At 36.5% G+C, this 23,389-nt stretch overlaps 1 protein-coding gene across 2 annotated transcripts in view; it reads left to right on the top strand.

The window, feature by feature from the left end:
* The window catches only part of ece2a (endothelin converting enzyme 2a), a 73,584-nt gene extending 54,126 nt beyond the window's left edge, over positions 1 to 19,458 (top strand). For both annotated transcript variants that reach the window (XM_079435902.1, XM_079435903.1), the window contains exon 4: positions 18,433 to 19,458. In XM_079435902.1, the coding sequence (XP_079292028.1) occupies positions 18,433 to 18,720 (288 nt within the window). In that variant the 3' untranslated portion in view covers positions 18,721 to 19,458. The remainder of the gene's footprint in view (positions 1 to 18,432) is intronic.
* Positions 19,459 to 23,389: the final 3,931 nt, after the last annotated feature.

The raw sequence follows: 23,389 nt of genomic DNA, 5'->3' as shown, positions 1-23,389 counted from the left end.
GCTGCCATCACTGAGCAGATCTCCCAGTCTGCTTTGATTCGTATTAGCGCCCAGATTGTATGCGTTGAAATCCTAATTATAAGCGAAAACAAGCTAATTTCTCTCTTCTCAAGAGGACACGCTGTCAGGAGTTCAGAGAGTCAACAACTTTATACTGAACTGTTTATTTGTGTATATACTGGTATTTAAAATCAGTGTTCATGCATGTTTACATGTTCATTCATGTCCTCATTGTTGTGCGTCTGCAGAGGCTGTGACGTTAGGGAAATAAAATGTGTATTGTGCATGATGTAATAAGGGCTGTTAATTTAATTTGTTAATTTAGAAGAATTTATTTATATATATATATATATATATATATATGCTAAATTTAAAGCAATATTTTAAGAACCTTATTTATTTTCTTTTTTCAGAATATTGTTGAGTGGCCATAAATGTTATAAATAAGTGTTTTTTGGGGTTTTTTGCATTTATATGGCTACCAGCAGGTGCTAAGTGTAGTCAACACAATCTATTTTAGCTTGCAATGGCTTGTGTAAGTTGTTTTCAGTACAAAGGCTAACTGGCTCTGAGGTTTCTGTGAGTAATAGTGTATCTAAGACACCTATGCCTGATTGTGACGCATATAGCACTCGTTTTGTCACCCTTATTAGGCAAGGGACGTTCAAGGGAGGTGTCAGCATAGTCTTAACTGAGGTCAGAGGTCAAGAGAAATCACTGTGCTTGTCTTATTTTCAGCAGATAATGCTAAAAACACATTTCAAGATTGTAAAAGAATCAGAGTGTAGATTTTTAAAATATGATTCACTTCATTAATAAATTCAAAGCAAACTCAGCAATCTTGCAGCATACCATAGCTGACATCACGATAATCCAATGGCATTCACAGATCAAACCCAGCAGGTGTTTAGGTGTAGGTCATAGTAGAATATGACCTTTGACCCCTCAGATGATCTTTTTACATTAATTTACTGGAAAAGCAAAATTATGAATTTTTTTTTTTTTTTTAAATTATCTAATTAACCAGCTACCACTTACAAAAACTTCTGTGATCACCTTTAACTGGTATGATTTTTTTTTAACCAGCAGAGACATCATATACTTTTTGTTTCTGTTTTTTTTTTTTTTTTTTTTTATATATAGAAAACTTATTAAATAGTTTATTTAAAACTTATTTATTTTCAAGTGTATTATTTATTTTTGTTTATTTATTCATTTATGTAATTTAAATGTATTTATTTTTTTACCTTGATGCCCCAAACCCCTCCAAAAAGCCATTGGCACTGGTATATCATATATGTATATAATATATGTATGTGTGTTATATATATATATATATATATATATATATATATATATATATATATATATATATATATATATATATATATATATATATATATATATATATATATATATACACACATACACATACATACATACATACATACATACATACATACATACATACATACACACACACACACACACACACACACACACACACACACACACATACATACACACATGTTTATTTTGTCAACTTTTTTTGGCTGTCAATGGAGAACATTGAAGGTGTCAGATTGCCAGTGTACTATAAAATTTATTTTGCCACAGCTCAGCATTACAGCATACATGGTTAGTTCAGAGAGATGTTAGTGTGTTAATACCAGGCATCTGTGAGTCCATGTATGGATGTCAGTGCTGTCAAAATTAGTGCTCAGGGGTTATTCCACACCCTCTTTCTCTCTCCCCTTCCGTGGCTTTATTCCAGGATCATTAATTTTCCTGAGTGACTGTCACACGTCAGTGTGCGTCTGCCAGACATGGTAATCTCGGGGTCACTTGACTCCTGTGTCAGCGTCCAAGGACGTTCTGTCACTGAGCTTTACGTGTTTGTGTGTGTATGTGTGTTAGAGAGAGAGTGATAGCAAGGGGGTTTGCATGACTGGGACCTGCTGGAATGGAAAATACCATCCATGATCCATCACAGGACAACACAGGGGGAAACCCAGAAGCCCTCCTTAGACGTGCAGCCAAAAGAGAGAGCGTGTATTGGGATATTGTGCTTGATGTCCGGAAATTCACACAGTCGCACGGCCCAAAATAGACCCCTAATCTGTTAACAGGACTCCGGTTATAGTAAATCAGCTTTGATTAGCATGGGTCAGGGATATTGATATTTAATGACTGATCTGAAATCAGCCTGACACAGTTTCTCATGCTCACATCTGAACAAAATAGCCCTATACACCGATCCCAGACCAGCGGTTACGTCTGAAGTTCCCAGTGCAGATTAAAGCAGGGCACTGGACTCCAGACGCATAGTCATGTTGTTTAATTAGTTTTTATCATGACACAGCTTTGAAAAGCTCTACTGACAACATTGTGTGTGAAAGAGAGAGGCAGACCATATTCAGAGTGTTTGGCTGGATGTTTTGGGCTATATTTATTCATGGCTTTGAAGTGGAACCTTGGTTCCCAGAAAGGGTTTTCCATACAGATACAGCCTGGAGTTCACATTCTCTCTCTCTCTCTCTCTCTCTCTCTCTCTCTCTCTCTCTCTCTCTCTCTCTCTCTCTCTCTCTCTCTCTCTCTCTCTCTCTCTCTCTCTCTCTCTCTATCTCTCTATCTCTCTCTCTCTCTCTCTTTGCAGTGGTGATAGCAAACAGGTCGTTATCAAGCATCGTCTGTGTTGAGGTTTATAGATGAACAGTTTCCAGGGAGACCACCTTGTTTTCTGGCAGATCTGTGTTGGATCGTTTGCTGTAACTTATTTTGCCATTAAATCAGTAGTTAAGCTGTTTGTCAGCAAGTTGTGTAAATAGTTACTAAATGAAATGTGTTTCCACCATGTCGGAGCTGCACTAAACAGCTGTTTCTTTGCTTTGGTATTAGAATAAATCATCTTAAATGTTTCTGTGCAGTGTGTTTGAGTAAGCTTCATACAGAATGTCTTTGATTTGTGTGTGTGTGTGTGTGTGTGTGTACAGAGAAAGTTTAAGATCAATTGTAGCTTCACTTCTCACTCGAAAGAGGACTGACTGTTTCCAGGATCCAGCAGTCTATATATATCCTCATAATTTATAGTTTGGAAGTTTGGGTTCAGTAAGAATGTTTTTAGAGAGAGAAAGTCTCACCAAGGCTGCATTCATTTAATCAAAAATACAATCAAAACAGCAATATTATAAAATATAAAAACATATATTTCATTAAATGGTATATCAGCAGCCATTACTCTAGTCTTTAGTGTCACTTGATGGTTCAGAAATCATTTAATATGCTGATTTGGTGCTCAAGAAACACTTTGTATTATTAATGTTGGAAACAGTTGTGCTGCTTAATATGTTTGTGGAAACCATGATGCTCTTTGATCCTTTGATAAATAGAAAGAAGCACTTATTTCAAATGAAAATCTTTTGTAACTTTTTACTGTTACTTTTGATCAATGTAATGCATCCTGTAAAAATACAATTATTAAAAATAAATAAAAATATTTACCTAAAGCTCATACTGACACCAGTCCTTTGAATGGTAGTGCATGATTTCTTCTCACTGACAAAAATTAAGCAAATTAGAATTACCAATTTTTAGTTTCCACAGTCATGGGCAAATTGGAAATATTGGGGATTAGGGAAAAATCAGGAATAAATTATAAATTTAAAGCAAAACTTGCTTCATGTATATATAAATGCACATTTATATAAATAAATAGCATCAAATAACCTTCATACTAAAGGAGTTGATAACATAAATTGTTCACAGAATGAGGAGAAGCGTATTAGAGTAAATTAGGTCAATGATGATATCGTTTTGTCCTGTCATCATTTTTGACCCTCATGTCATTGCAAGCCTCTAAGACTTTCTTTCTTCTGTAGAAAACAAAAGATGTTTTGAAAAATGTCTGTTTGCTTTATCCAGTCAACCCCACCATTCTTCAAAACATCTTCTTTTGTGGTCATAAGGCTTGCAGCGACATGAGGGTGAGTAAATTACGGCAGAATTTTTATTTCTGGCTGTATGTTTCTGTAATCAGCTGTATTGTCAGTCTAATCCCTGTATTAACCGGTTGAGTTCTGAGCTGCAGGTTGTTTGCGTTCGACTTTGCCGAGTCTGATGACCGGCGACCTGTTGCTCTAAGCGAAAGCGTGTTGTTGCCGCAGCTACGTTGGTATCCATGGTGACTGCCATCCCATGGGCGTCCTCAGGGCTGCCAGACACACTGCCCCATATACTTAGTGTTATCCACTCAAACACACACGCTCTCACTCACACACTCACTTTTGCCCTATTTACCTAGTGCCTTTAGCAGCTGTAAGTGTATTAATTCCTCTTGGGTGCAGTAGTACAGGAGGACTACCGTTTCTCCTTTTTCTGTTTCTTATTTAGCAAGAGGTTCAGGGATAATTGCCTAGAATTATTAAATGCTGTTTGGATGTCCACATAGTTTTGGTCATGTGATGAAATGGGCAGAGCAGATATGTAGGCGGCGGCTGTTTGTTTGTCTGTTTGTTTGTTTGTGTGTTTAGAGAGGGGGTGTGTATGTAGGCGGGGGGTTTTAGAGGCTGCCACACTCATTAATTAGAACAAACTATCTGTCTGACACCCACGGTGTGTGTGGATGTGTGTGTGATGTTGCAAACAAGAATTGGGAAGAATAGATAGATCTGCCATTTTTTTCTTTGCCATGAATTACACCAGATAGAAGCTTGTTTGTTTGATGAAGAAATGCATGCATAAAGCATTATTTGTATGCAGCAACAACTTCTCTGTTCCAAAACCTACTGAAATGTTTTGCTATTGCGTACTGTATAAGACAGCATCCTTATTTAGGTTAGTTTACGCAAAAATGAAAATTCTGTTGTCGTCGTCGATAAGAGAATTGACCAAAAAAGGAATCCTATAATGATGAAAGTTTTATTTTTGGATGAACTATCCTCAGTTTTTATTTTGATACATTACTGCTGAAAAGTCAAGATTTTAAAAGTAAGATTTTTTACAAATATTATTGAAAGAAAGCTCTTATGCTCACCAAGACTGCATTGATTTAATCAAAAATACAGTGAAACAGTAATATTTTATTTCAGTTTAAAATAACTCTCTTCTATTTTAATATATTTTAAAATGTAATTTATTCTTGTAATGCAAATCTGAATTTTCAGCATCATTACTCCAGTATTCAGTGTCAAACAATCCTTCAGAAATCATTATCAATAAGCTGATCAATCAACAATCAATATGCTGATTTGAAGAAATATTTCTTCTTATAATTTTTTTAGGATTACTTAAAGAATAGAATCATTCAAAAGAACAGTGTTTATTTGAATTAGAAATAGTTTTTAATTATGTGAATGTATTTGTCACTTTTGATTAATTTAATGCATCCTTGCTTAATAAAAGTGTCAGTATTTTTTAAAAAGAAACCTTACTGACCCCAAACGTCTGAACAGTTTATATTTATGCACTGAATTGAATATATTTATAATAGATAATTTGACCTTGGCCACTCTTTTGGGTGACTTTTTTTTTTTTTTTTTTATTGTATTTTTTTTTCTGCATATTTATTCACAATGCCACCTTTGAATTTGTCAAGAAGAAAGTGCCTTACAAGGCTGCGTACCGTCTAGCTAGGCTGCTTACTGTTTTAACACTGTTAAATCGATGTCGTCATAAGAAGTATTAATAGGAAATCACATGTCCTCGTGATAAGCAGTTTCCCACTAGAGAATGCGCTAGTGAGAATGGCTGCGTTTTGGGTGAAGTGCTGATGGGATGTGGGCACTTTTATGATTTGTTGACGGTTACATCACACAGCAATTTTTATCATGCTTTTTATCTGTATAACCCTAAAAATACAGGCTAAATTTTATGTACAGTGGACATGCAAAAAAAAACTTTTTGCAGGTATATGCTTGACAGTATTTTTACACAATATGTGCTCTTCTTTTGTGTTACATCATGACCCAAAAAAATTACTTTTTTTTTCTTTTTCTTTTTTGCAGTGTAGAAACTTTCGTTTCCATGGCAACCTTTTGTAGGAAATTGCCAGAGTCTTGGGAAAATGTTTTCAGCCAAGTCATTTGAAGAGCTCATAAAAGACACATACTTGAAGCATCCCACCAGTTGGCAGCAGAAAATCCACCCAAAACTCCACGTCTCTGATCTTAAAAACACAAATACAGGCAGATTCAAGCTGTGATTGATGATCAGGAAGCCGATTAATAATTTGCGAACCTGTGTGCATCTTGTATGCCGTGTCGAAAGGCCAATGGTACCAGTCTGTCTGGTTCCATGGCTGCTGGCAGCCAATTAGAGAGGCCGTTCAGCTTGTATAATTAAAGATATGTTATGTAATGGCCAGGTGCTGAGAAACAGATTGAAAGACTAAATGATCTTCTCTGGTCATTTGTTCGTTGGCAGGATCTGACATGGAGGTCAAAGGTCAGTCAGGTGCATTTGGTTAATTGCAGAAATCGATATGCTGGAACGGCTTATATCAGAAACTAGCAATCGATATTTATGAATCACACACAAAGGCACTAAAGCATTAGCTCTCGCCCAGCCTACACTAAACACAATACACACACGCAGACAGCTGCGCAGATATATATACGTACGCATGAATGAACTCAAACATATGCACACATGCACAAACATGCATTCTGGCACGCGCAGTCAATAGTGCACATCTGTGGGTGATGAATGTATAATTTATGTGGATTGCTGTCAGTATGCTTTCATTCAGAATGTTCTGGAAATTCGTTTGCTCACTCAGACAGACACATTTATCTTGCATGCTACAGGGGACATGGGATTTTTATAAGAAACTGTTATGTATTTTAAAGGCATTGACTGCATTTGCCAAAATTTGCATTATGCAACAGACCATACTGAAGAGAATTAGGGCTGCACGATTTGAGGAAAAAATAACTGACATTAACAAAGATTCATAAACACTGTAACAAATGTATTTCTCATTGTTAGTTAATGCATTAAATATATTTAACAAATGGACCCTTATTGTAAAGTATTAGCATTTGTAACATCGTTTGTAGGACTGCACAATCTGGCCAAAATGTGATTATATAAAATATAACTATCAAATAATAAAAATAGTAAGCAAAGTTAATTATTGTAGTAATACTATTGTAACATTTCATTGTAAAATAAAATATTGAGTATTTAAAGGGGACATCGGATGCAAAATTCACTTTACATGTTGTTCGAACATAAATACAAACATTGCGGGCACGGGCGAGAGTGGAACACGCAGGTTGCCGGAGCGGGCAGTCCTGGTCAGAAATTCAGCAGGTTCAGGCTTAAGAAAACAGGGCTCTAGTTCCTGTCAGAATGACGTAGTACTGCACAGACCACTCCCACGATAGTTGATTGACAAGACAGTCTTACCTTAGACCCGCCCTGAGTGAGCTGTGAGCTGTCCGCCATTGTGTCGACTCCAGTGCAGGGGAAGACAAGAATGTCTCCGATTAAGCGATTGAGGTGTTTAGTTGTTGGATGTGATAATGAATATAGCAGTCGTCATTTACACCCGACATCTGAGCTGCTAAAGACGCAGAGGATTAACGTTACTTTCGTTTTTGAAAGGAATGCGATGATCCCCAATCTGCCTAAATGCATCTGTTCGTGCAAATCATTCGTGATCCAGCTTCATCTACAGAAGAAGTGAGTTTAAGGTTTTTTTTATGAATCTTTGCAAATCGCCTTTCATGTGCTAGTGAGCAAGTTTTGCAGCTGAAGTTTACAGTCTGCTCGTCACCCCACGGAAGAGAGAGGCGGTGCGAGCAGAGTTCATTAGCATTTAAAGCAACATGGACTAGAATGGCTTGCTGAAAACAGAGCAGATTTTGACAGGTTAAAAAGGGTGTTTTTTACACTACCATTGAGAAATTTTAAACAAATTATGTTATGGACTTTTCATTAAGACCCTAAAGAATCATATCAACTTGCGGAAAATGGGCATCCGATGACCCCTTTAAGAAAAATAATATAATAATAGTAACAATTTTACTGTACAACTGTACAATTACAATGCTAATATTTATGGCTGTAGGCATTTCTTCATTTTTAAATGTTAAACAATCAAGCTTTTATTTTGATGAAAAAACGCAGGGAGACTTTAAAGCTTTAGCGATTCTCATTCGAGAACTGCGACAAGATGCTTTTGGTGTGTGTTGCAACCAAAATGTGCGTTATAAGTGACACAAACTTAGGGCAGATGCAAAAAAGGGCTTGTGTGGAGCAGCATTTACTGTAAACCGAGCTGCTCTGAGATACTGAAAACTCTGGATCATCAGCTGCTCATGTGTAAAAGAGCATAGTGCCGTGCACTCTAAAACATGCAGCACGTGTATTTAATTCTTACACAAAATACTGTCTCACATAATGCAATGCACTTAACTTGACTTTTTATTTTTCGTGTGACAAATGAACTAGCAGTATTATTGGCTGTAAATTTTAACATCTCATTCTTGGATTAGAAATAGGTAGGGCTTTTTACACAAATATGCTAAATCTTTTTTTTGTTTCTTAGACGATAACTGTGAGGTCATGTGACAATGATGTATTGTTTGAAATGTTTGTTCTTTTATACACTTTCACAGTAGTTAGTATACAGTGTATACTACTCAGTTGCAAGCAGTACTCTAGTATTCCATTCCGAATGTTATTTATAAACCATCTCATTTCGAGGATGTCTAGAAAAGTTTAGCTACTGTAACCTGAGTGATTTTGTCCCTAAAGTATGGTAGCATTAGAAACACATAATCAAAGCTCAATTCCTGCCTCAATGCCAGCAGGTAGGACAGCTTCTCTGAAATCTCAGGGAGTTTGATCATCTCCCATGATGTGCTTACTAACCACTTTGTACTACACGAACACACGCTGCGGAAGCTGATTATTTGAGTTCAATTTAAATGATGGTTTACTTCACAAGAGACACGTAGAAAGCAGCTCCACTGCAGCAAAGCTAATCAGTGTTCATAAACTCAGGCTATACAACAGACTCTTATTTCAGCAGGGACTGGCATTGCTGTCAAGATCAAGAACTGATGGAGAGTACATGCCATCTACAAGTGTTATTTGTTCTACATGTGAGTGATAGTAATAGAGAGTAAGTCAAGCAGACAGATACATTAAGATAGATAGATAGATAGATAGATAGATAGATAGATAGATAGATAGATAGATAGATAGATAGATAGATAGATAGATAGATAGATAGATGGTAATTCACACTGTTAACTTTACATTTATTAAATCAAAGCAGCAGCAAATAACCGTAAAAGAGTGTCATGTTTATCTCTCATGGGCATGAGTGTAGTGTAAATTCTGCAATTAGGCATTGCAGCGCAAAAGCATCCAAACCCCTCATTTCAAAATCCAGGTCACAGTCTCCCGGCCTGCGGCCAAATCAGACATGCTGAGTGCAGTTTATCAGAGCAGGAGGGATTCTAGCAAACTGCTCTGATGCTGGGACCCACGGCCTGCATCGACCAGTCAGGACAAAACCCGAAAGGAGTTCACAACAAGAGTATTTTGCAATATTAACTTTACTCGGCCTTGTATGTGATTTGGGATGCAGTTTTGAATATCAGAATACTACTTTGTCACATACTTTCAAATTGCATCTAGAATAGTTATCTATTTAAAAATAAGTGTAGTTATTATACATTAATAATCATGTTTAACAGTAGAAATCATGGTGCTACATTACCCATGATGCTGTGAAGAAAATTCCACTAAAGTAAATTGCTACAAAAGAGCTCGACAGGGAACACCATCTCCCATGAAGCACCATGGCATAATCATCAAAAAAGTAAAATAAAAGAAATGCACTATTCTGCATGTTTCACAACACTATTCATGTTTCGTAGTATAAATAGTGTGAGTAGTGTGTTCACACTGAAAAATCTTAATCTTAAAATAAAAAGTGCACTTTAAATACCCAGATGATGCACTTTAATATGTCATATGTAATACGTCATATGACGTTGGTAAAAAGAACAATATTTTGTGTATTTGGTGTAATGCAATGTGTTTGCGGTTTAAAGTAAAAAAAAAAAAAAAAAACATTATTTTCCACATACTATACATTATTTTTGCTCCTCTATGCCCTGCCTTTCCGGATCGAGTCGATTTTTACAAAGCTCATCGTTCTGACAAGCTAGGTGTGCTCTGATTGGCCAGCTATCCAGTGCGTTGTGATTGGCCGAATACCTCAAGCTCCCTCACCTGTATAGTGATGGCATTTCCCGGCACGACGAGACTAAAACAATAAAACCCATTACAAATGAGGCATTTGTTGCATCCAGTGGGGACATAATTACTGATTATAATTATAAACTTAGACCGTCTTTTCATGCGTCGCGTTGCATCGAGCCGCGTAAACATTGCCATGTCTGCATTTGTGATCGGAGAAACAACAAGCTCGCGTTTGAAAAGTCAGTAGCAGAAATGTACTTACAGGCTGTGAATCAGAAGCGTCAGACTGTCCTTGCAAAGTTGGAATTGCCCCACTTTAAAGAAACAGCCTTTGAGCACAGCTGGCATTGTAGGCTACTCTCCTGCCAGGTTCAGGAAATAGTCCTCTGTAAATTGCGCCGCACACACTCGAATATTTTCATTGTACTGCTCTGGTGTTTTAAATACAACTTAACCACTGATTTCTAGTTGTGTCCTCCTTTTGGAAGCCCAAACAAAGTAGTTTTGGCAGCAACAATACTACAACAAGAATAAAAATCACACCCTCTTTCTTTGCGTAAATATTTGGGCGGTGTTATGAAAATCTCCCCACATCGTGACGTAGATATGTGGGGGTGTGTTTGAATGAGCCGTTTTAGGGAGGCTTGGACAAGTCTTAACTTTTATAAAGAATATCTCTTTGGTTTTGAGACTTTAGTCTTTGCAACTTCAGGGATCTTATCTATGCATGAACAGCGTGTAACACCCCAAAGAGAAAGGAAAACTTGAAATCGCATCATATGACCCCTTTAAATACCCGAAAAAACTAAGTGTGGAATGTTGGACTCTTTATGCACTGAACTGTCGTAGCTTTAATTACGTCTCAAAGGGGGAGAGGCTATCAGACTCCGATTATTAATGACAAGATAACCTAAAATTCATACACTGCATAGTTGAGTACATAGTGTATAAGTCTATAGTGTATGGTGCATAATTTGGGACCCAGTTACAGTCTTCGACCTTTATTTTTTTGTCCAATTATCAAATAGTTTTAGATAAAAGTTTGTAATGCTGTGATTCACCTTGTAGCCGGTAGTTTTGTTTCATGGCTTTATAGTGCTCTATACACACATAGATAGAACAAGTAGTGTGATAGTAGCCTAGGCAATTTTGGGCATATAAAAGTTGCTGTTGGTTGCTTTGTAATCTACAATCCAGATGGCTTGTGTGATTCATTTATGCCGGTTCTGTCCAGCCAGACAAAAAGAGTGTTAATAAGGTGAGAATGTTTTTGAGCCTCTTAATTAACAATGGCTGTGCGGTGTGGGCCAAAGACAGCAGCACATTCTTTGCATGAAGACACGTTGTGATCTGGTCTGAACTCGAGGCGTTAGCCATAATGAGTGACTCATAGACTTCTGCTACAGCTGTGCGTTTGGTTAAGATGAACTGTTTAGAGCATTGAGTTTTTAAAGGTGAACGAGTTCACATCATATTTGCTGAGACGCAAGAGAAGGCTGATTATGTGTCTGTTATTTTTAACAGACTGCATCATGTCCTTAAAGCTGAAGTGTGTGGTTTTTGTGAACTAAATTGCAAAATGAATGTAACAAAAGGTTTCTTGAACACTTCATCTTTCTGTCAATAGTTGGACAAACTCAAGTCCTGCCCCAAAATCACACCATTGGTTGAGCCAGTGTTGCTGTGTCAGGTTGGTTGGGATTCTTGAAAAAACAGAGCAATGTTTTGATAAAATGTTTGGTGAAGTCAACCTAGGTTGTGGTAGAGACATTGTTAATTTTAATGGTTGTTTTCCCAGTTTTTGTTTAAATTTATTCAGTATTTCATTGTCGTATGAATTAATTTGAGTAAATTTCAACCTGACACGTGCAGTCACTGATGTTATTGATTGTTATTGGATTATTTGATACAATAATGCTAAAAACATTATTGAATCTATACAGTAACAAAAGTTTGGGGTCAGTAAGATTTTTTTTTAAAGACTTTATGCTCACCAAGGCTGCATTTATTTGATTAAAAATCAAATAAAAACAGTACTATTCTGAAGAAAAATAAAAGTTTAAAATGACTTTTTTCCCCTATATTAGTATACTATAAAATTCCTGTGATGGAAAGCTGAATTTTCAACATAATTTCTCAGTGCCACATGATCCTTCAGAAATTATTCTAATATGCTGATTTGATGCTCAAGAAACATTTCTTATTATTATCCTTTTTGAAAAAAGTTGCTCTGCTTAATATTTTTGTTGAAACCTTTTTTCCAGGATTCTTTGATTAATAAAAAAAAGGTCAAAAGAACAGCATTTATTTGAAATAGAAATCTTTTGAAGCATCTAAATGCCTTAAATGTCTTTTTTATCAATTTAATGTGTCCTTGGTGAATACAAGTATTCATCTCTTAAAAAACTAAAATCTTACTGACCCCAGACTTTTAAACGGTGAGGCATATCTCAATTATTTTTTCCTCTTCATGTTTTCATCAGTGTTTTTTAATTATCACCTTGATGCACATTGTTGTGAATTACTCGTCTTTGTTATAGTTGATGAAACCTTTTTGAGCATTTTTGTCAGTAATTTCTTTGACGAGATGCACATTGGATAGGAGGAAGCATTTTAACATTGCATAATTAACACACTTCACCTTTAATGGGGAAGGATGAATAAATGACCTCATCACCTGTGCGCTTTCACAGACTGTTAGTTTGATAATTGAGTTTGCTGTAGAATTTGGCAGCTCTCAGTGGCCGTAAAGGGTCTTGATTCCCTGAGGGCTGAGTGCTGATATGACAGTTGTTAGCACACTAGAAACACTATAGAGTATCATCATTATAGCCTGTCCACAATTCTGTGTGTTGGTTGTCTTCATACTCACACACGTGCCCTTCGCTGCTGGTCAGATGGTGGCTTTGAGCTCAGGGTCCTTGAAGGAGACATTCACAGCGGGGAAGAGAAAGAGCATCAGACAACGATATGAAGACGAGAGCATGCTGTTACTAATGCCCCTGGAGGATGCTGGGAGTTGCTTTGTTAAAGTGCTTTCTGGCTGCTAACAAGCTGGAGGAAGATTCTAGGTCATAAAATTATGTTTCCGCAACCTCACATGCCTGGCTCTGCGCATGGTTAGATCAAATTAAGTAACGCTGATATAAATTTAGTGTTTTTTTTCTTATGTCTGCTATTTTTCGGTGTGTGAAACATTAAGTTAGGGCAAAAAAAGTCAAATACAACCTATATAATTGACAATATCTTTCTAGAATATCTTGCCTGTTGGCTATCTTGGATACTTAAGACCCCATGGAACCAAAAGTGGTGTTTTGCGGCTTTTAGGTACATTAACATTTATTGATCACTTTATTTTAAGGTCCAATTCTCACCATTAACAAACCATTAACTATGACTTTTCCCTGAACAAACTCCTAATTTGCTGTTTCATTAGTTAGTTAAGTTTAGGTATTGGACAGGATTAGGGATGTAGAATATGGACATGCAGAATATGTGCTTTATAAGTACTAATAAACAGCCAATATGTTAATAATACACTGTAAAAAAAAAAAAAAGTTGAGCAAACTTAAAAGTTGAAGGCAACCATCTTCAGCAGATTTTTGAGTTTTCTCAACTTTTTGTTGTATAAACTTAAAACAAGTTGATGTTGAAAATCTGCTGAATCTCATAAATCTGCTGAAGCTGGTTGCCTTAAGTTCTCTCAACTTAACTTACAGCATTGTAAAAAAACTTAATAAAAAGTTGAGCAAACTTAAAAAGTTTAAGGCAACCAACTTCAGTAACAAGTAAACAAAAAGTTGAGAACTCAAAAGTCTCCTAAAAAACAAGTTGAGAGAACTCAAAAATCTGCTGCAGCTGGTTGCCTTAAACTTAAGTTTGCTCAACTTTTTTTTCTTTTTCATTGCATACAATATTCATAGTATGCAATGACAAGTTATAAGCTAAATTCTCTTTTAGCAGAGATAATGCAGCACATACAACTCACTAGCAAGTAGCAAGTCATGCAATGTGACATAACTAAAGCCTATTGGCTATTTAATGGGTTCTTCAATAGAAAGGCATCAGGACATTGCAGGCCGACTTCCACACACATATTTGTTTCAAAATAGCAAACCTTGCCCAACAAACTCTTTATCACACACACACACACACACACATACCCTCACTCAAATCCCCTGTCAGCCTTTCCCAATTTGCAGCCGATTTTTTTTGTTTGCAAGTTTCCTCAGTCGTCAGCAGTTCTTCATCCAATTACAAAACAAAACACCAGAAAAAATGCACCAAGAGAAAGGCTGCTGCCCAAAACATATAATATCCATACTAAATATTCTGTACTATTTGGTATGCTAGACTAGGATTAGTGCATATTCAATTTAAAATTTCCGACTGTCTCTTGTGCTATAGAAAAGGAGTTTATGACTGGCATCAAATCAGAATCAGACAGAGCTTTTATTGCCAAGAATGCTTGCGCATACAAGGAATTTGTTTTAGTATCATAAGCTTCCAGTTCACAGAGAAAACAACTGGAAGGCGAAGCGCCATGGCTGCCGTGTGCAGCGCCATCTTGTCTTTAATCATAAAAAAATCATGTTTGTATGTAGATTTGTTTTTTTTTTTTTTTTTTTTTTTTCTTTTTGTGAAGAGGAATGGAATATTACTCTATTGTTTGAAAATTTGAACAGTAAATAAATAAATTCATTCAGCAAGTATGTATCAGACTGACCAAACATGACAACAAAGATGTAATGTTGTGAAAGATTTTTATTTAAAATAAATGTGGGTCTTTTGAACTGTCAAGAATCTTTTATCTGAGAATTGAAATAAAAATTCTGGAAAATGTATCACAGCTTTCACAAAAATATTAGACAACACAACAAATATTAGAGCGTTTTTAACATTTATAATAGTAAAAAATGGTTCTTAAACATCAAATCATCATATTAGAATGATTTCTGAATGATCGTGTGACTCTGAAGACTGGAGTAATGATACTGAAAATGAAGCTTAGCTATTATAGGAATGAATTACATTTAAAAATATATTGAATTAGAAATCAGTTCCTTTAAATTGTAATAATGTTTTACAATATAAGTGTTTTTACTTTATCTTAATGTAATCTTAATCATTATCAAATAAATATTATATATTATATAAATATTAATTATTAAATAAATATAAGAGGCAATAACAAAAAAAAAACTAAAGAGTCTGAACTTTTTTAATGCTGTGCACTTTTAAAGCTTTTAGCATGTTTTATCTTCTCTGTTATGCATTTTTACATGAAATTATACGGCTGCAATCAGGTTTCGATAGAAGCAACTTTGTTGTAAAACTACCAGTTTTCATTTTAAAGCAAGGCCACAATATGCTTGGCATTTGCTTTAAAACAGTTCGAAGTAAACAACAGATTATCGTTTACAGCAGTGTGTAAATAATATTCAGTGATCGCTGTAGACCAGATATAATAGTCATTGGTTTAAATGATCTGCTTTCGAGTGTCTGTAATGATGCCTTTGGATGGGGAGATGATTTATACCATAACCAGAGTGTTTTGAACTAAAGGTTAGATGTAATTGTTGTAAGACTCATAACGTGGGAAGTGGTTGATGCTGACATTATACAGTAAGTGGAGCAAGATAATTATTATAATGATGACAGCAGAGGTGGAAAGTAACAAATTACATTTACTTTCATTACTGTAATTGAGTAGCTTTTTTGTGTACTTCTATTTTTTTTAAGTAATTTTTTTAAATCTGTAATTTTACTTAAGTATATTTTGTTTAAAGTATTGTACTTTGCTCCATTTTAAAACACATTAATTACTGCGTAAAAAAAAAAAAAAAGAAAATCACTCCCTGGAAACTACTGCAGTAAATAACGGGCAGGAGAACAACCTGCCGCTAAAATCACAAGAAAGATGCAGACGATCAAGACAGGCGTTATGGTGCAGACCCAGCTGAAAACCAAACCCCGTCGTATTCTGCTGAAGTTGAACTAGAAGGAAATGAAGTGAACCCCTGGCCATGTTTATGCTCAGTTATGCAGTATAAGCTGTGTTTGCCTATGGAGACCAAACTAGCAGCTTATAAAATCTCAACATCAACCCTTCACAAGTAATGGTACTTTTACTTGAGTAAAATATTTTCGTACTCTTTCCACCTCTGGATGACATTAATGCTGCCTGTGAGGTCAGATTGTATTAAAGAAAACCCTCTCTTTTTTAACCACAGTTCTTTTTCAATCAGATGGCATGTGTGAAAGAACACTTGTCCTTCGCATGTTCATTCTTAAGCAAAGCAAAACAAAAAAACAACAGCAAACAAAGGCGCATTGACGTATGGCTGTACATTAGGCTGTATTGTGTGTGATCCTGGGTGTAGCGTTCACCTTGAGACTGGTTTGGTGATGTTCCAGGAAAGGCCCAACGTGTGTAAGAGGGTCATTAATCAGAGGCAGAGAGAGATCAATAAAGCCGATCATTAGTCTCATCAGCTGCTAATCATCTGATTCGCCTACAGATCTGGCACTTCACCCAGGAGAAACCGTTTAGTGTCATGTTCTCTGCGTTTCGTGGTGGAACGTTGCCTGTGAGGAGAAGCAACCATGGTTGATGGTTTTTACTGTGACGGGACAAGCAGATCTGCTTGCTTTTACATATAAAACAGACTAGAAATAGGCAAAATAATGAAATTCTCTCATCTCTTACACTGTGACTTTTTTCATAGGATAATTTTATCCTATGAAGCTTTTATTTGTAGAAAATACTTCACCATAGTTCTCAAATCTCTTTGCTTGCTTTCATTTCAAATGTGACGTGTTATGCAAGGTTTGACTTCAGTGATGCCAAATGTCAGTGATGCCAAATGTCATTGGGTTTTCAATTTATCTTGTCATTGAAGTCAAACCAATCTTGACGTGCTGTATTTTAATTTAATAAGAGAGCAGGAAGATTTTAAGTGAATCATTATCCATGTTTTGGTCATATGGACTACGTTTACTTTTTTTTTGTCATTTTTGTAGTTCACCTGAAGAACTAACCCCAACTCATAGTTGAAGCACATTAATCTAGAATTAAAGGGATAGTTCACCCAAAAATGAAAATTCTGTCATTAATTACTCACCTTCAAGTCGTTCCAAACCTGTAAGACCTTCGTTCATCTTCGGAACACAAATTAAGATATTTTTGATGAAATGTGAGAGCTTTCTGACTCTAGGGAACTACCAGAGTCAAGCCACAGAAGCATAGTAAGAACATTGTTAAAATAGTCCATGTGTACATTTTGTGTCTGAGTCAGAAAGCTCTCAGATTTCATCAAAAATATCTTACGACATGTCTTAAATATCTTATACGATATGAGGGTGAGTAATTAATGACAGAATTTTCATTTTTGGGTGAACTATCCCTGTAACGAGTGAACAGTTAACTAGATAACATGGCCATAACATGTTTATTTCAAACTGTGTGAAAGAAAGAAGTTTCTCTTTCTATTCTAACTCTTTCTCTTTTCTCTCACACTCTCGGCGGATTCCATGTTGACACCTGAAGGTGTGAATTATTCATTTCTCCAGGCAGATGAAGAATGGGTGGCAGGGGCACTCATGCACACACATTTACATACACAAACACACTCATGAGCACATATACTGTACATACAGTACCGTTTAAAAGTTGGGGTCAGCAAGATTTTTTCTTTTAAGAAATTAATACTTTAATTCAGAAAAGATGCATGAAATTGATTTAAAAAATAACATTAGACTTTTTTTTTTTTTTACAAAAAATCATGAGAAATGTCATGTTTTCAACATTGATAATAAAAATAAATGTTTCTTGAGCATCAAATCAGCATATTAGAATGAATTCTGAAGGGTCATGTGACATTGAAGACTGGAGTAATGATGCTGAAAATTCTGCTGTGCATCACAGAAATGAGTTATTTTAAATTGTAATATTTCATAGAGACAATTTTGTCACCAAAGGACATAATTATTAATCACATTATTACATCGAATTTACACAACAAATACATCACAATGAAATGAAAAGTTCAACATAGTATTTTAATATCTCAATTTACCCAATTTACAACATGGGCAGCATGTGAAGAAATGTTAATAATAATTCTAGAGATGATCAGATGTAATGTTGATGATATTACAGGCAGCACTCATAATAACAATAATAATCAGATGATTTGTTTTTCCCCACAGGTCAGTCGTGTTTTGAAACCCGGTGGCCGTTTCATCTCGGTCACGTTTGCGCAGCCACATTTTCGTAAGAGACTCTACGCTCGAGCGGAGTATGACTGGTCTATCAAGCACTATCACTATGGCAGCAGCTTCCACTACTTCCTCTATGTTCTCACCAAAGGGGAGGAGCTTAACTCAGAGGATTCTGCATTGGAGAGGAGACTGCTTGAGGAAGCGGAGGCTCCGCCCATCAATGTAAGATTTCAAGAAGCAGATTCTGAGGACTTCCTGAATAACATTGGATTATAGGGACTTGTACAACATCTATCAATCAAGAGACTGCTGACAGAAGTTGTACAGCATTCTTATACATTTTTAGGCTCCTATCCTAGTTCACCCTAAAATGACACTTCCTCTCCCTCATCTTGTTCTAAATTCATTTGATTTTTTTTCTTCCTTGGAACAAAATATTAAAAAATTGTTGTTGTTGTTGTAGTTTTTGGAGTTTGGCATGCCCCGTCTCCATTTACTTTCATTTACATGTGTGTTCCAGGGAAGAAAGAAAGTCATACAGGTTTGGAATGACATAAGGAAGAGTAAAACAGAAATTAAAGTTTTTTTTTTTTTTTTTTTTTTTTTTGACGTTAAGGGCAGCATGCGCTGAAATAAAACAAAACGGTAACGTCCCCTCTGGGATCCTGTAAACTTTTGGAATTACATGTTTGACTTTTACGCCACTCTGTATCGTTTTAGAATTGGTTCAATACTTGGACTTGGAATAACTATATGCTTTTAAACAATTTCTTTTAAATATATTGTTTTAAAAGCCTTTTTTTTACCATGCTTTTTAGGATGCTTTGATGTGAATTTGTCTGTTCTGCATTTTCTCTCTCTCTCTGGCCTATTTCTCTGTACGATTGTGTTGATTGGTATGACAAGGTTGAGTGCTTGACACTTGTGCAGAGACAAATCTGTCACAAACGCTTCTCAAACAACAAATAAACGGACAGACAGAAAACAAACAGCCCTGCTGTGTGCCAGAATATGACAGACGTGTCTGTGCTCTTTTGGATGAGGAATGGCTGCAGTGAATCGGAGGAGGCCATTAATAAACCAGAAATCATTTATTTTTAATTTAGCTCTGGAATGTAATTACCGTCTATTTTTAAGACTTGAGGAAGGTGCCTGAATTTCAGAACAGCTTCCTGTGTGCCAGTGTGAACATAGATTGATTTTTATAGTAAATAGAGGAAAGTTATTCTTGAACCAGGAGTGACCAAAGGTGGTTGCCAAGGTGTTCTTTTTAGAAGCGGTTCCTAGGTTGTTTCTACACAAAAGGCCACCCCAAAAGAGATGGTTGTATCCCTAAATATGCATTGGGTAAATCTATGGGAATTTTTCATCCATTTTATTGTTTTCCAGGCAAAAACCATAAGTTTGATTTGTTTGGAAAAGTAATAGCACACCTCTTCTCCGTAACTTGCGCAATTTGAGGAACTCTTCATGTCCATGTGGAATGAGTTATGCACCCATATTAAAATGGAAGTTGATGGATTTTGAAGCCCTAACACTGTGAAAAAGTACTGGTGAGCATGTACTGTTAAATAGTAGCGGTTCATATACCAGTAGCAGTTTCATAAACTTTTAGTTCAGAGTTGATTGTGTCCAGATTGAATATGTTATCCGTGAAAGCTGATGATGTAGTCACAGGTCTTTCCCCTTCACTGAAGCACTAAGCAATGACGTCAGGGCAGGTACAGTATCAGATGGATGCTGGTATCAGGTGAGCCGCACGTATCGGGTGTAGATTTATTCTGTGATCGTATCCTCACGACATGCTGTGTGGCAGTTCTTCTGGAACCAAGTGCTGCCTAAACACCATAAAGCTGCTGCGGAGAACAGGAGACCCTGATTAATCTAATGGCTGGTTATGTGTTGTTTACCCCCTCGCAATGCAAACCCACACGCAAGCTTTACATCATATTGACATTTAAGACCATGATATTCAATAATGTACTTTTGAATAACTGATTATGAGTAATTTCGGAAGTGTACTTGTGAGATTTTCTGAGCTGGAGAAGCTGTCTTACAAAGAACTGATTCTTGTATAGTACTCAGCAAATTTAATTTGCATGTTATGGACAGAATTACTGACAACAATACTGCCTTGACAGATAGGTGGATGGATAAAGAGATAGATAGCTGGATAGATAGACAGACAGATGGTTGGTTGGGTGACAGACAGATAGATAAAATACAACTAAAATTCACACTCATCATAAATTGAAAGTGAACCTGTTCTTTAATTCAGAATTTTGCCCAGAGCTGCTTTGGAATGATTATCAATAGAGAATGAAGCTTTTTAGGTCCAGATGGTGTAGTTACGACATCTACCAGCAGGGGCTAACCAGACCGGCTAACTTGCCAAACCTTGACCCTATTGGTGCATCCCTGCCTCTAGTTTACAGACCGATCCTTTTCATGAGTCACTGTTATTGCACACACAAGAAAAGAATCAGAAATGATCATTTGACCCTTCAATATCATTAATCAAAGATTGAGATCCGCCTGTTCATCAAAGCTCATGTTTCTGTTCTGTTGTTGAGCAGGGGGGAGGGGGGAGGACACACCATTACATCATCATCCAGCAGAGGCAGCAACAACATAGGCTGTGGTATTGATATCAGACACATAAACCCCTGCTCACAGCCAACCAGCTCCACTGACAACACTAGGGTAAACATTGCACTAAGCTGCATTATGCACAGAGGCGTGTGTGTGTGTGTGTGTGTGTGTGTGTGTGTGTGTGTGTGTGTGTGTGTGTGTGTCTGTTCATAAGGTCAAAGCAGGGACATTTTTGGATCAGAGGGCAGCACTTCAAAATCTAATTGGCTGATTTCATTCATTTGTTTAAAACAAACGGTTTAGTTAACACCGCGTCTCTCCGTTATGTTACAAGTTGAAAAATCTAAATTAAATTGTAATTTAAAATTAGACTGATGCAGGTTTTTTTTAATGGCCCATGCTGATCTCTAGAGACTTAATATAATGGTGATAAATAAATAGTATGCTTTAATGATAACACACTAACTATATTTTGGAACTGATGTTTCTGATGTTGTTGAATATAGCCAAAAATGGGCATATATTACAAATATTGGCAGTCACACTTCATTTTAAGGCCCAATTCTCGCTATTAACAAACCATTTGCTATGACTTTTGCCTTAATAAACTCCTAATTTGCTGCTTCGATAATAGCTTAGGTAGTTGTTAAGTTTAGGTATTGGGTAGGATTAGGGATGTAGAATATGGTCATCCAGAATATGTAATTTATAAGTACTGATAAACAGCCAATGTTAATAACAGGCATGCTAATAAGCAATAAGTTAACAGTAAGAATTGGTCCCTATACTAAAGTGTTGCCCTATTGGCAAATACTGGCACCTTTTTTATATGTTAAATATGATATATCAGTCTGTCACTGTAGTTTAAAGAAATTTGGTAAACTAGGTTTTGGTTTAAGTCGATTTGTTTGCTTTTAATGTGGTTTGCATGTTGTTCTGGGTCTGGTTTTGGATGGATGGATGGATAAATTGATTTTTGATGGATGAATTTGTAGTTTACTTCAAACATGTGTTCTGAATTGAATGCCAACCTGAGACACCAACAATGCATTGCAATCCATTAAATTTCTCTTTCTGTCATTTCCAATTCAGCTTGCTTAATGGTGTGGTCAGTTCAATTCAAATTCAATTGCCGTATATATTCAGTATAGTAGGGATTTCAGGTCATTCCTGGTATGTATCTCTTTAATTGCATAATGGTATAACATACAAAAGTTATTTTAATGATGAGCTGCAGATTCTGAGACAACATTCCTATTCCATGAGCTACTCCTAAACTCAAAGCGAAATGTTAGGATGAATGTTAAGTCCCAAGCCAATCCCTAAACCCAATACTAAAACATGATTGGTTGACAGGAATGTTGTACTACAACCAACCAGGATGTATATCCAGGATCATGTCCTACTTGTCCGTGGATAATCATGGTAAGCAGAGCCACACTGAGCCATGTGATGAATGAGAATCTGGTTTGCAACATTTCCAGATACCATTCAACCATCTTTTGCTCATCAGTTCCTCTCGTCTCTCTACAATTCTTTTTAGAAGTAGAAAATGCCAAAAGTATGAGTATTTGGTTTGGCAATGTGACATTGACATAAATTCCTCTGGCTGAATGTGAATCTGTATATATTGAATCTGCATATTTATGTTTCAAACACTTACACTTTGACTCACAGTGGCGTTAAATGAGAATTTACTGCAAGAAATGTTATTATCGCTAATGATGGAGATCAAAGTAGCACCAAATGAAAGCTACAAACTGGAATGAATCAAGGACAATGCTTTTAAATCAAATGTCTTTCTCTCGTGCTTTTCATTTCTTCCGGAAGAGAGCTCATTCTTTGAGAATCTTCGAATGTCATCTCTCCCTCTTTCTTCCGTTATCACTCTGTCATTATCTGCCGAGAGTTGGGCTTTCCATATTGGGTCAGGCCACAGTGTCACTCAGTCTCTCCAGAGCTGCCGCGGGCCGCCTGTCTGTTCAGATAGTGTATCAGTAATCTCCAGCTCTGAGCAGCCTGTGTGAAGCGCTAAGGATTCCCCTGGGCATTGGAGCCGTTCAGGAACACTGCAACAGCCATGAAGGTGTATTAATAGACTGAGATGGTGAAGCTGAGTGTCCTTGACTGCTCTTGAGTGACTGTCTGATGGACTTTCTTCTGTGCACGGACCTCGTTGAGTCTCGAGAGTAAACGCACAGATGTCAGGATAACTGCTGAGGTTAAACTGCCATTGATCATCTGAAAATTCCCGTTTGGGAATTTTAGTGGCCAAACTTGAGCTTGGGTCAACTGGAGTTATAGAACGTTATCAGGATTGGATGAGTATTGGAATATAAATTGATTTAGGTAA

The sequence above is a fragment of the Barbus barbus genome, assembly GCF_936440315.1.
Source record: "Barbus barbus genome assembly, chromosome: 15".
NCBI classification, from domain to species: domain Eukaryota; kingdom Metazoa; phylum Chordata; class Actinopteri; order Cypriniformes; family Cyprinidae; genus Barbus; species Barbus barbus.
The sequence above is the reverse complement of the archived record's forward strand: the minus strand, read 5'-3'. Positions and strand labels throughout refer to the sequence as shown.